The 13,027-nt window shown below is 35.2% G+C and overlaps 3 protein-coding genes across 3 annotated transcripts; 1 reads left to right on the top strand and 2 right to left on the bottom strand.

Moving 5' to 3' along the window:
* Window positions 1–219: 219 nt before the first annotated feature.
* LOC130711979 (60S ribosomal protein L30-like) lies at window positions 220–1,793 on the bottom strand. Its single transcript, XM_057561791.1, has 5 exons — window positions 1,635–1,793; window positions 1,387–1,492; window positions 1,178–1,279; window positions 527–595; window positions 220–445 (listed from the first exon to the last, which is right to left on the bottom strand). Exons 1-5 carry the CDS (start codon window positions 1,653–1,655, stop codon window positions 405–407), a joined length of 339 nt encoding a protein of 112 aa, XP_057417774.1. The 5' UTR covers window positions 1,656–1,793; the 3' UTR covers window positions 220–404.
* A 2,076-nt stretch (window positions 1,794–3,869) lies between these two features.
* Window positions 3,870–6,678, top strand: LOC130715806 (F-box protein At1g10780-like). The gene is made up of 4 exons (XM_057565927.1): window positions 3,870–4,175; window positions 4,722–5,483; window positions 5,868–6,148; window positions 6,240–6,678. Exons 1-4 carry the CDS (start codon window positions 4,172–4,174, stop codon window positions 6,474–6,476), a joined length of 1,284 nt encoding a protein of 427 aa, XP_057421910.1. The 5' UTR covers window positions 3,870–4,171; the 3' UTR covers window positions 6,477–6,678.
* Window positions 6,679–8,786: 2,108 nt separating this feature from the next.
* On the bottom strand, window positions 8,787–11,576 carry LOC130715272 (transmembrane emp24 domain-containing protein p24delta4-like). The gene is made up of 4 exons (XM_057565352.1): window positions 11,250–11,576; window positions 10,009–10,221; window positions 9,224–9,300; window positions 8,787–9,108 (listed from the first exon to the last, which is right to left on the bottom strand). The coding sequence occupies exons 1-4, from the start codon at window positions 11,457–11,459 to the stop codon at window positions 8,964–8,966; spliced, it is 645 nt and encodes a 214-aa protein (XP_057421335.1). The 5' UTR covers window positions 11,460–11,576; the 3' UTR covers window positions 8,787–8,963.
* Window positions 11,577–13,027: the final 1,451 nt, after the last annotated feature.

The following is a 13,027-nucleotide window of genomic DNA, read 5'->3' as shown; positions in this document are numbered from 1 at the left end:
GTTTTTTTCTCTTTTTTCTTAGTTATCATGTCTAATCAGCCTTAGGACACAACCACAATAACAGCATAGAGGCATGTTTTACCAAAGAAGAGATTCTCCTTCCTGTTTTTTTCTCTTTTTTCTTAATTAGCATCCGGATAAATTCTTGAGGACCATCTTCATATGAAACCTTGGTATCATGTCTAATCAGCCTTAGGACACAACCACAATAACAGCATGTATAATCAAAGTAGAATATTACTAGATGAAAAAGATTTTGCATAGTCAAAATTACTAGATGCTCAACAAGGTAGAATAACCAAGAACCATGAGCCGTACATCAAAGTCTATAACTAAATCAGTTTATCTTTCACAAATGTCTAAAATAAACTGGTAACACAAAAATATCAAGCTTCAAGACCGCTTTACTGGTCACCAGGCAGTGTTTTAATGATATCTGAGTCACCTGAAAAGAAGAAACAAATAGAATATCAGTAACATAAAACTAGTTTCTCATATTCAAACAGTTCTGGGAAGCATAAGATACCAGGATCGATAATGCTGAGGCAGCACACTCTGTAGTATTTGCCGCAAGCAGTGCCCAGATCAACATTATCTATGATAACAACAAATACTTGGTTAGTAATAGTTTCAGATGCAACTGCTGAGCCTCTAAGTCAATAACTGTTTGTATCAGAGCTTAAGTGCAGATCATATAAATTTATTTACTATACATAAAACTAAGTCCATTGAAACCATGGTAGGAGGTATGATGGAGGATATTCAACCATATGACTTGAGACTAATGTTTCTTTCTCATAACGGAGATTTGAATTAGATCATTATTTACATGCGGCTAGAAGCACACAAAAATTGATACATAAAAACATATTGGCCTGATTCAAAGCATGGGGAAAAACTAGATCACCTATAGTGCTGTAAGATGCAAATGTACAACCATTGTTCTACAGCACAATATCCCAAGTTAAATCCAATAAGATCACATAAACCTAAAAGATTTGTCATTTGTTGTCAATAGGCCCACATACACATACCACCCCATCTAAATTAAACTAGTCCTGCAAAGCATGTTAACCTAACAAATGAATAAAATACGAAAGATTTGTCAACCTATAATGTAATGCATATTAAATTTTCGAAAAATAAGGAAAAGAAAGGTGACAGATTAAGAACTTACTCCCATTGTAATGATGAACTCCAACCTTTGCCAACATGGCATAATACTCTATCTCTGACTTTCTCAAAGGGGGACAGTTGTTAGCAATGATAATCAGTTTCCCTGCAAGAAAATTCACAAAATATTCACTAACTAGCTGCAAATCAATCAAGAATAAAAGCTTACATCCACAATAGCTCAAAAGCAAATCACAAAACCCAGAGCAATACCTTTGGAGCTCCTTAGGGATTTGAGAACGGTTTTGTAGCCGAGAGTGAATTTGCCACTCTTCATCACAAGAGCGAGCCTGTTGTTAATGCTCTCATGAGTCTTCTTCTGTATTCATATGGGAAAAAAATCAGAGAGACCAGTTAAAATTGAGTTGCGATCGAAAAACACTGAATCTGAAACCAATTGACAAGGGGAACTATATTAACAAATCAACAACAGTGCGTGCAGAGAGAGAGAGAGAGCGTACGGTTTTCTTGGCGGCAACCATTGTTGCTGAGTTCAGAGGAGAGTGCAGAGAAGATGAACACTTCGACTTGACGGTGGTGGTGAAAGAGGCGAGTCAGGGTTTTGTTTTCGATTGGGCTGTATTTACTATTTAGATTCAAGACTTGGGCCTCGTAAATGTCTATACTCTATAGAGCAAGGCAAATTTTGGTGCAAGAATGGGTTATGCCCTAAAGAACAACAAAAAAAAACATTTAGGGCCCGTTTGGTGACCAGGACAGGATAATAATCATATTCTGTTGTTATCTGTTGTTTGTTGCGCCAGCAGGATATGATAACACTATCCTGTCTCATATCCTATCCTGAGGGGGAGTTAGAATAGAGCAGGATAGAATATCAGTTATATATTTTCTTTCAGTATCCTAAATGCAAATTAATTTATTTTAATATTATATAATTTATAATTTATAATAATATTAATTAATAAATATAAAATATTAATTTAACTAAAATAAAAAATAAATAAAATTATTATTCAAAAATAGTAAAATAGACTACTCACTTATAAATATTGATTTATTAATAATAATAGACTAATTTAATATTTTCATATCCTATTATTTAAAAATTATTTATCTACTTATATAATAATTTAAATATAAAGTATTTTTGAAATAATAATATTTTTAATTTAGTTAATTTTTATTGTTTATCACGTGTCACAACTAAGTGAAAAACATTGATTACAAATATTGATTTTTTAATAGTAATAGATTAATTTTTTTATTTTCATCTCCTATTATTTAAAAGTACTTATCTACTTATATAATAATTTATAATTCAAATATAAAGTACTTTTGAAATAATAATATTCTTAATTTAGTTAACTTTTATTGTTAATTATCACGTGTCACAGCTAAGTGAAAACCAATCGGTTAACTACATAATTTTATTTAAAATATAGGGCATCTTCAAAACAATAAAATAGGCTAATTAATAAAATTTAAATTAATTTTATTTATTTTAAAATATAGACTCATTCAGGAAAATGTGAATAAATTAAATTTAATAGAAGGATCAATTTTAAATGTATTTCTTATTCAAATATAAATCTGATACATTTTTTCTTATCATATCCTGTCTTTATCATGTGCACCTCAAACACAGGATATGATAAGAGTTTATCCTGTTCTTATCCTATCCTGTTGATATCCTGTTCACATATCATATCCTATCATATCCTATCATGACCACCAAACGGGCCCTTAAGAGATAAAAGAAAACGGAGCAAAGTACGAACAAACATCGTTCCTATAGTATCAACCCCCATTCTAGCTGCTAACTCTCTCGGAGAATCTTCGAAGATACCAAACTCAATATCACACTAAGCACTAATTTCAATTGACAAGATGTGGCAAATTTTAATTGACAATCGTCTTGCTAGCAAGTCTTTAATATCCTAGATGAGAGTAGAATACCTATGAAAGTGATCAGGGACATTCACAATTACAAAAACAACTTGTAACAATTATGAGAAGCACTACACACACGAGAACCCCTTGTTTCATGGTAGAGATAAGCCATGGAAAATTGCTACCAACTCCATACGAAATAGGATAATGACAAAAGACACCACAGATTCACAGACGAAACGCGACGATTGCATATCTGCCATTGGATCTGATCACTTTGTGTTCTTTTAATTAATAGCACTTAATTTTTGTTTTTCCAAACCAAACGTACTCGTAGTGCATGAGTTGTGCATATTCGCGTGTGCGAAATACCACTCCTCTATGAAGTATATTTGATACCCAAAATAAATAATGAAAACCCATCACCCACTCGTCAAGATTGTCTCTCAAGCACAAGCAACCTCCAAAGCCAGCCTTGCAAGAATCTCCAGCCTCACTCTAATCCACATTAACTGCCAAAATGGAAACTTCATAAGCGGACCACTAAACCAATCTCTCGGGCCGTTGAACCACAGCATACATCGAGCGCGAAATCAACCGCCTCGTAGAAATGACAGTAACAAAAGTTTATTCTCCATAAATAACAGAAGCCTCCATGCACCCACTATTACGGCATTTTAAGTCATTTTTATCGATTTTAAATTTCAATTTTTAAATTCTCACGCAACCAACTTGACTTGTTAAAAAAAAATGAAAATTTCCAAATACTTTTTTTTTTTTTTGGTACCTCGGAAATCAAAACAAAGAAACAAGAAAGCTGAAACAAATTTTGAAAAAACAGACAACTAAAGAAGATGAAGGTGTCTGAAAAATCTCTAAAGTGGAAAGCGGGCTCCTACTAAATTTAAGCCGCGTGAAGCATCTAGATTCATTTTTTCAAAAATATAAATAGCAGTACTTGCATTCGTTTTCAAAATTCGAAACATCGAAATCAAAACCCTCATTTTCCAAAGTCCCGCTTCTTCTTCTCTCTCTCTTTCTTTCTTTCAATCCCCATTCCAGATTTAACAGAGACAGAGTGTGTGTGTGTGTGTGTGTGTGAGAATCTGTGTTTCTCTTCTCCACCCAGATCTTACTCCGATTCCTCATGGGTAATCTAATCTATCTTCCTCTCATCTTCATTTTTTTTAATCACTACCAGCTGCTTTAGGGTTTCACTCTCTATGCTGCAAATTTTATTTATTTCACAAATGCATGCTCCTTCATTAATCCCCTTCATTATGCATCTACGATTTATGCCTATGTTTATTGTTACTGATCCATTCAGACTTTTTTTTTATTGTTTTTTGAGCTTTTATTTGTATAAATTTGTGTTGATAGTTTAGCTGATAATTAGTCATTAATTCATGTAGAAGTAGAATCTCTATCACCAAATACTTTAGATTTCGATGATTGGATCCATCTTATCCTAGTATTCTAATCAAAATGTTGAATTTCGTGTTTCTTACCCAATGTTTGTGGGCAATGTGCTTGAGAAGTCATGTTAGAATTATAATGCAAAATCATTCGCTTGATAGCGCGCCATTTTTGTGAGAATTTTGTTTATTTCACAATTGCAAGGTTTTGATTTTGAAAGATGGTGTGGAATCTGTGTACTTGTTATGTAATGACTAATTATGGTTGATTTATGCTTTCAGCAACTATTGAGTCTCTCCCTGATGCTGTTCTCCAATACATTTTGTCCCACATCAGCAATGCTCGCGATGTGGCGGCCTGCAATTGCGTTTCTAAGCGGTGGAGGGACGCTACGACGTCTGTTAGAGCACTCTACTTCCCTCGCAGCTCGTTTGACAACTATTCTTCTTCGGGTGGTGTTGGTGAAGCTTCTGACAACATTGTGAGAAGAATGGTGTCTAGGGTCTTGCGGTTGGAAGAGCTGATTGTGTATAGCCCTTTCTCCCCTTCTGGCTTGGCATCATGGCTCTCGCTTGTGGGGCTGTCTCTTCGCCAGCTCGAGCTTCGAATGGACAACCTTGCTGCCCATAATCAAGGCTCCCATGAGACCCCTTCAAAGTCGGAGTGTGTTGGTGCTGCGAGGAATTTGGAATCTCTGAAACTGTGGGGTGTCTTGATGGTGCATTCCCCAAAATGGGATGTTTTTCCCAATCTCAAGAACCTGGAAGTAATTGGTGCAAGATTGGAGGACCATGTGTTAACTGCGGTGCTTCAGGCGTGTCCTTTTCTCACCAGGTTGCTGCTGCTTGGATGTGAAGGGGTTAGATCAATCTCAATTGACCTGCCATACTTAGAGCAGTGTAAGCTAGATTTTTATGGCGTGGGGAACTGTTCACTTACCTTGAACTCCCCGAAAATTGAATCCCTTGAGATACAAGGTTGTAGCTGGATTAAGGTCTCTGAAACCAAGCATTTGAGGAACCTTTCAATATCCAATAGTTCAGGTAATTAATTATCTTAAGTGGTTAATAAATTTACATATTTCTCATTGCCCATATCTATTTTTCCCTTTGTTTCCAAGTAATCCCGTATAGGTTTGTCCTTTAGGATTTTGTTTAGCTAATAGCATGTTTAGATCAACTTTTCTTTTTCTCATAGGCAATTTTGACATCCAATAGTTACTTACATGAGCTTTTCATCTAATGTGATTTTGAAATCAATTATAGATGCATTCTCAAACATGCATTAAAATCATTATCCTCAAACTTTTTGCTTCCACATTTTAAAGCTAGCTGCTTGTTTGGATTAAATTTTCTTTTTTCAGAATCAATTCTGATATCCAAAAGCTACTTACATCAGTTTCTCTTTCAATGTGATTTTGCTTCCAGGGAGAGTATATATGGTTGATTTTGGAAACCTTTCAGCTCTGGAGTTCCTGTCTATGAGGGGTGTCCAGTGGTGCTGGGATGCAATATGCAGAATGCTGAAATTGGCTAGTGAGGTGAAACATCTCTACATGAAGGTTGAATTCACTGGGGACTTTGAGGCTCTTCAACCCTTTCCAGAGATTGATTTTGTTGATTTTTTCAACAGCCATCAAAAGCTGAGAAAGTTTGATATTCATGGAGCCATGTTTGCAGCACTATGCCAGAAGAACAGCCTCAAACATGTAAAGTCATTTTAGTAACAACTTTGATATCACTTTTCTGATTGAGGATCTTTAATATCTCATTTATGAAGATACTTTGCTTATTTTACAGGTGGATTCAGGATTTGCGATACCATTTTTGGAGGAGGTTGTGATCACAGTGAGGTCACCGCTAAATGCTGAACAGAAAATGAGTACTCTTGAATCCTTGTTGAAGTACGGGAAGAGTCTGAGGACCATGGTAATCAAGATTCTTGAGATGAAGGCTTGCCATAACAGCACTGATGATTTTTTTGATGAGATTTGCAGGTTCAGATACATGAACCACAACATAGTTCGAATACAATAAAGCTGATAAAGGGGCTACTATTTCTTGATGTATTCCTAATTTTAGACAGTTCATCTTGGTTTTCTGTTTCAGCTGAGCTGCTTAAACTGATTAGACTTTTATCTTTTGCGGGATCTGATTAATTTGTTCTATGTTTTGTTTTGAACTTCATTTGAAAATCGACTCTTGGTTTAGAAAATTTGGAGAATGAGTTTATTTGGTATGATAAGTTTTTATGTTTGTTAATTATAAAAATGTTACTTCATTTTTATTTTATATTGTGTTTTTGAATATTCAAACACGAAATGAAAAAATGTTATTTTCACTAAAAACAAATAATTTTTAAAACCAAACAATTCTTAATACTTTTTTGTTGTGTCATTGTCAAAATAACCTACCGATACTTGCTATATGGAAGCCTATTATCTAGTTTGGGATAGTGTAAGTGGGGTGTTTTTTCTTAAACAACAATTATCTACACCGAGTTGAATAGGATCTCTATGAAAGACAATTTTCGGTCTATCAAGTATTTATTATAATTGTGTGTACAAGGACTTGAACTCGAGATTTTACTTGGGTTAGAATGATCCAATGTTCTACTTGCTTAGTCAATCTTAAGTTTTAATTCACACAAATTAAATAGATTCATGTAATTGTGATAGAAATAATAATATAAAGTCATTCACGTTGCCTTATCCAACAATTTAAACTTTTATTATAATTGGTTATTAGAGTTTTTATGATCAAGTGGTCTAGAGTTTGATCCTTACCGCCTACAATTCTTCTAATAAATAAAAGTATTAAAAAAACACATGGTAGTTTGGCACGTGCACTCTCCACGCTTCAAGTCCAAACAGTCAAACTCAAACATATTTGTGCTTAAGGGGGTGTGTAGAAATAATAATATAATCTCATATGCATTGGTCCCATATGTTCCAATTCAATTAAGTCCACCTTCATCCGATCCGGTTAGGTCAGGCTTGGTCCTACCTTCTCTAATTTAGTTCAATTCGATTAGGTTAGACTTGGTCCTACCTTCTAGTCTAGTTCAATTTGAACCAATTTAGTTCGGTGTGATCTATTACGGTTCCATCTGATTTGGTCTTGTCTAGTTTAGGTCTGATCTAGTTCGATTCAGATTGGGTTAGACCAGACCGACACATACTCAATGTTGAGATCATGATGTTGATTTAGTTTTGTTGAGTATTTTGTCTTGATGAAGTGTATCTTGATGTTGGCTGCATTTTGTCTAAGATGTTTGATATATTTTATGGTGTGATAAACAACATTGTCTTTGTCTGACGTGCAACTAAATGTTCTAGTCTTCCGGTAGAACATTGTGATTCGGGTTGTTGTGTGATATCTGCGTATCTACGTGAAGTATTTATTGTGAAGATATGACGGTGATTCTACGCGTTTTATAAGCTGAACATATCTTATGTGATCAGGAGAATTAATCTATTTGGAGAAATATGATTAATTCGTGTGGACCAAGTTATTGTGATAAATTGGTCTTGGGGTATTTATTTTAGAAGGAGATCTTTTGAAGATTCACTTCTATTTTGCTACATGGACATTTTGATGCTCAACCCATTGAAGACACCGACGATGGAGCATCTATTTAAGTTGTTCAAGGAACCCTAGCAGCTGGACGCGAGATATCATTTGTGTTGCTTGTTATTAGGTTTTTTTTTCTTGTGTCCATTGTGTGAGTTTTTGTAATCAACTCATGTGCTCTGTTGATTATAAAAATACTGAGTTGTTGTGTTTCGTTGAGAGTAATTCTCTACAACCATACTGTTCTTTGTGATTCAATCATTGTGGCAGTGATTGTGGTGAGAAAGTGAGAGAGGTCCTCATACTTAGAGGGAGTTCTAAATAATAAGTCACCGGTAGAAATAGGTAAAAAGACTGTGAACATGTTCAATTAAGACCTTTGTTTACTTGATTCTCTATAATAGTCGATTGTCTTTCTCGGGCTGAAGCCCTCGAAACGTAGGTGACGTTGCACCGGACTGGGTTACCAACTCTTGTGTTATTTACTTTGTTGTTCTTGTTACTTAAACATCACGGTTAACCTTGTGTTTTGTTGTGTACATGTTCTGCACAATGTCCTGAACATTGTGTAACACATCTGTCTAAGGCGAACAAGAATTTCAAGTTTGATCTAATGCATTACAAATATCTTGAAGTATAATTCATTCCTTGCTTTCATCTCTAACTCACCTTTTACTCCCCCTGATAATATTATTATCAGAAAATTAACACAAACATTTATTTCACATCCTCAGTAACACTAGCAATCAGAACATTCATAAACAAGTACGAAGATGGCAGTTACTAAATCCATTATAATAAACATCTGTGGATAAGGAAAGTTGGATACTATAAAGGTGGTGTAAAAAATTCCTGTCAACTACGTGTAAGTACTAAGTAGAGTTCATAAAAAATGTATGTTATTATATGTTCGATGATTTACTAACAAAATTAAATTAACATGACCACAATCTATAGAAGCTTCTTCTTCTGGAAGAATCTCTTCAAATACCACAACTGCAAAGCTGAAACGCCAATGCAGACTCCTAAGGACATAATACTAAACCATGCTACTCTGGCATTAGTTTTTTCACTCACGATCCTCATCTCAGCTTCCCTGAGCAAATAACCAGAAAAAAAAAAAGCATTTGTAAACATATATGAGAACTCAAAAAATAATGCGCTAAAGAATTCTTTTTAGGAGATTGAGGTGTTGACATGATAGGAATTACCTTCCCTTCAGATAGAGCAAATTCTCATGGATGGCCTCTACTGCTCCTTCTAGCTTTCTTAGCTCAAGCTCAACTCCCTAGGTATCAATCACAAGTACAGACAGAAATCAGCAAAAATATAAAGAAGCATTCTAAAGCAAAAAGAAGAGGAATACATTTCAAGTTGGATGTGGATCCTCTCATGTTCCTTGCTCTCATGATCTGAGAGAGAAAGGCGGAAAAGCAGCTACACCAAGTGCTACCATTATTTGTAGTTGTAGTAGGGTCCATAAAACTTGCATTTGTGTTTCTCTCTCACAACATGAAAGAAGAACCCTTAGAGGATCAAAATCCTTTAAAAATTCAACATTTCAGTTCAATTGAAATCAGTAAAAGATTATCCAGCTTACAGTACAAATCACTGAGGCTCTAACGGTGTGTTTGGTTCAACTGAAGGGAGGGAAGGGTAGAGAATTTAATTCTTATCATGTTTGGCGAAGAGAGGAGTTATTTTAAAACAGATTTACTTCAATCGCCCTTAATTTTAAGATACGGGTTTTAAGTTTTAAAACATGAGAAGGGATATTTTTGTCACCCGAAATATTTTCCCCCTAAATCCCCCCACTTTTTGAGGCAGTGGCGGAGCTGCAGAAACCATTGTAGGCATGCCATATTCTTCTTAAGCTGCCCCCCCGCCCCCCTATACTCATATTCCCCCTTAAAACTCATAAGTTTTATCTAACACGATACTTACTGTATAACAGGTAAATAAGAAATGATATATATACATATCACAAAGATGTTACCTCAATCTTCTCTTTTTTAGCAACTGAATCCCAATCCTTGGCTGCGACTCCAATTTTCCAATCAAGGTTCACATTAACCTCGCCACCTCCTTGCTTTTGCCCATCCATCCAGAAGCATGCCAGGTAGTTCCCAGTCTCTTGAGTTGTAAATGCGAAACTACCATGTGTTGTGTTCTCCTTGTGATGAAGATTATTTCCATTTGGTGATGTCACCTAGAAAACATATTACTATTAAAAACCAAGAGACAAGCAATGAACCTTTTTTAACAAATTGATATAAGATGGTTGTCATTCAAGATCAAAACAGTGCTATGTCTTGATAAAGTAGGTCTCAACAACAGAAATTAAACTATAATAGAAATGTGGAATGTCTACGACTGTGTTTGGTTTCCCCAGCCTCTTGGGAAACCCTAGAGGCTAGAATCAATGTTTGAGAGTCATTTTGGAGAATTGATTTCAAACCCAGAATCAATTATGGGAAACTAAAGAGAGTAGTTTATGCGTTGAACATAAACAATTATGAGATTTTACAAGCGAATTTAAACAAAATTGCCCAGCAAAAATCATTTTTCATAAATATATCCAAGTATAGATCACTTCTTTCAACCCACTTTACTGTAATCAATTTTACCAAAATCAATGTTACAAACGTTGATCCAAATTCGCACTCCATCTCCATGAAGTGCTTGCTTTTCACAATTATTCAACCCCATCTCTATGCAGAATAGAGACATTTATTTGGAGTTATCATGCAACTGATCCATGTCACAGTTGTTACTAGTTATTATAACACCACAGACAAGATAAGCATGCATTCATGTAAAATATCACAATAGAAAATTATGGGTCATCAAAAGAAATTAGGATTATAAATTCTAAATCTACCATTCTCCTGAATGTGATCCAAAATATGATCTTCCAACCAATAAATTAGGCATGCAAACTCACCACAAAGTGTCAAATGTTAAATTAATGGAAAGCATGTCACTTTCATCAATAAATTCTACAAGATCAATGCTAAATCTAACAACTATTTATTCCACCTTTCAAATGCAAATAAACAATATTCCAAAACTGCAAACTAGCAAATCCACAAACAATTAATATTCTAGGGCACAAAACTCGCAAATTTAGTAACTACACATCTCTACGAAAAAAAAAAATGAAAGGGGTTGCAAATTGAAGAACGACCCACGAAAGAAATCTCAAAAGGGTGTCCGAAAGAAAGGGAAAGGCGGTACCTTGACGCCGATGGTGGGATTGTGGGAATGATCATCAGAAACGAGGACATAGTCGGCCAAAACGACGACGTTGCTCTGGATTTCTTCGGAGACGCATTTGGTGCCGGTGACGGGTAAGGTGAGCCAGATAGCGAGAGCGGAGGGAACGAGATTGGTGGAGAAGAAGCAGAAAGAGAGGAATAGCAACGTTAACATAGCTCTAATCTCCATAGCCTCTTCTCTCTCTTTTCACTTTCTCTCTCTCTCTCAGATCTTGGTTTTTGGTGCAACTAAGGTTGAAGGTGATAATAACACTTGGGATCTGGACATAGATCACTAGGTGATCCATGTCTTATAATTTCAGTTTTTTTAGGTTTTCTTCAATTTTTCAGTTTCACTTCCTCATCCATGGGTTCAAATCTAATCGGTTAACTTTGTAAAAAGAATTTAGGTTTAACTACGCATTTAACCTTATATTTATGCGAATATGTAAACGGACTCCTAACTTTCCACATGACCGATTTGGGACTCGGACCTAAATTTAGCACACAACCTAGATCGCTCATTTTAAAACACGAAAACCTCGTTTACCTATTCGCATAGAGAAGAAGACTAAAGATGTAACCAAACTAAAATTTTACGTTGTCGGCCATATAGATTGTTTTATTAGTTTTTTTCATCTCTAAACCTTTCATTCAACAATATATTCTTTTTCCTCTTCTTTTACCCTTACTTCTGCACAACTCACTCCTTCCACCACCACCAATATTTTTCCCTTTCTAACTCCACACCGAGTAGTTATCTTCTAGTCACTCTCATTCACTAGTCCTTCTCATGCTATTTCACAGAACCATAACATATTTTTCATTCTCCACATTCCATTCCCAAACACTCTCATTGCCTGCAAGAATCCCCACATTTCTCCCTTCTCCCCTACTTTACCAAATTCAGAGAAATAATTGACACACCAATGACTCTTAGTCTTAGACCAAGTGACCATCTCATACCTTTGTTCAATATCTTCCTATGCCAAAAATCTTAGACCAAGCAACCAAATCCTATAATATTAATTGGTCTAAGATGTTGGAAATACGAAGATGTTGAGAAAAGGTCATGTGTTGGTCACTTGGTCTAAGACTAAGAGTAGGTCAATTATTTCTCTAAATTTGGTAAAGTAAGGGAGAAATCTGGGGTTTCTTGCAGGCAATGGGAGTTTTTGGGCATGGAATGTGGAGAATGAAAAGTATGTTATAGTTATGTGAAATAACATGATAAAGATAAGTGATATCATAGTGACCAGAGGCACTACTGAGTGTGGAGTTAGAAAAGAGAAATAATGTTGGTGGTGGTGGAAGGAGTGTGTTGTGCAGAAGTGAGGGTGTTCTGCATAAAAGATGAGGGAAAAAAAGATCTTGTTTTTTTTTTTACGGGCTAGAAATGAAAATTTAGGTTTTAGATTTTTTATTGTAATTAGAGTCACATGAGATGAAAATGAACATGTATAATGTTTTGTCATTAATATTGATTGTAAAAGTGCTAAGTGAAAGGCGGGCCATGCCAGATTTTTTGCAAACAGAGTCAATATGAGTGACCAAAATTACTTTATTTTTTGTGTTTATCCACTGAATTCATAACATCATGTGCTTTAAACAACGAGGAAATAAGGAAAAGAATAAGAGAAATCAGAATGAAGAGGAGTGAGAGGATATATATATATATATATATATAGAGAGAGAGAGAGAGAGAGAGAGAGAGAGAGAGAGAGAGAGAGAGAGAGAGAGAGAGAGAGAGAGAGAGAG

Source organism: Lotus japonicus, chromosome 4 (genome assembly GCF_012489685.1).
Source record: "Lotus japonicus ecotype B-129 chromosome 4, LjGifu_v1.2".
Classification (NCBI taxonomy): domain Eukaryota; kingdom Viridiplantae; phylum Streptophyta; class Magnoliopsida; order Fabales; family Fabaceae; genus Lotus; species Lotus japonicus.
Note: the sequence above shows the minus strand (reverse complement) of the source record. Positions and strands in the feature narration are given on the sequence as shown.

Bases quoted from the DNA above. Each gene is read 5' to 3' on its own strand.
- LOC130715806 (XM_057565927.1), top strand. The intron at 5,484-5,867 runs GTAATTAATTAT...TTTTGCTTCCAG, and splicing joins TTCAATATCCAATAGTTCAG to GGAGAGTATATATGGTTGAT. The intron at 6,149-6,239 runs GTAAAGTCATTT...CTTATTTTACAG, and splicing joins AGAAGAACAGCCTCAAACAT to GTGGATTCAGGATTTGCGAT.
- LOC130715272 (XM_057565352.1), bottom strand. From the start codon at position 11,459: ATGGAGATTAGAGCTATGTTAACGTTGCTATTCCTCTCTTTCTGCTTC. The intron at 10,222-11,249 runs GTACCGCCTTTC...TATGTTTTCTAG, and splicing joins ATCCCACCATCGGCGTCAAG to GTGACATCACCAAATGGAAA. The intron at 9,109-9,223 runs GTAATTCCTATC...TTATTTGCTCAG, and splicing joins TTGCTCTATCTGAAGGGAAG to GGAAGCTGAGATGAGGATCG.
- LOC130711979 (XM_057561791.1), bottom strand. From the start codon at position 1,655: ATGGTTGCCGCCAAGAAAACC. The intron at 1,493-1,634 runs GTACGCTCTCTC...ATATGAATACAG, and splicing joins TGGTTGCCGCCAAGAAAACC to AAGAAGACTCATGAGAGCAT. The intron at 446-526 runs GTATCTTATGCT...TCTTCTTTTCAG, and splicing joins CCTCAGCATTATCGATCCTG to GTGACTCAGATATCATTAAA.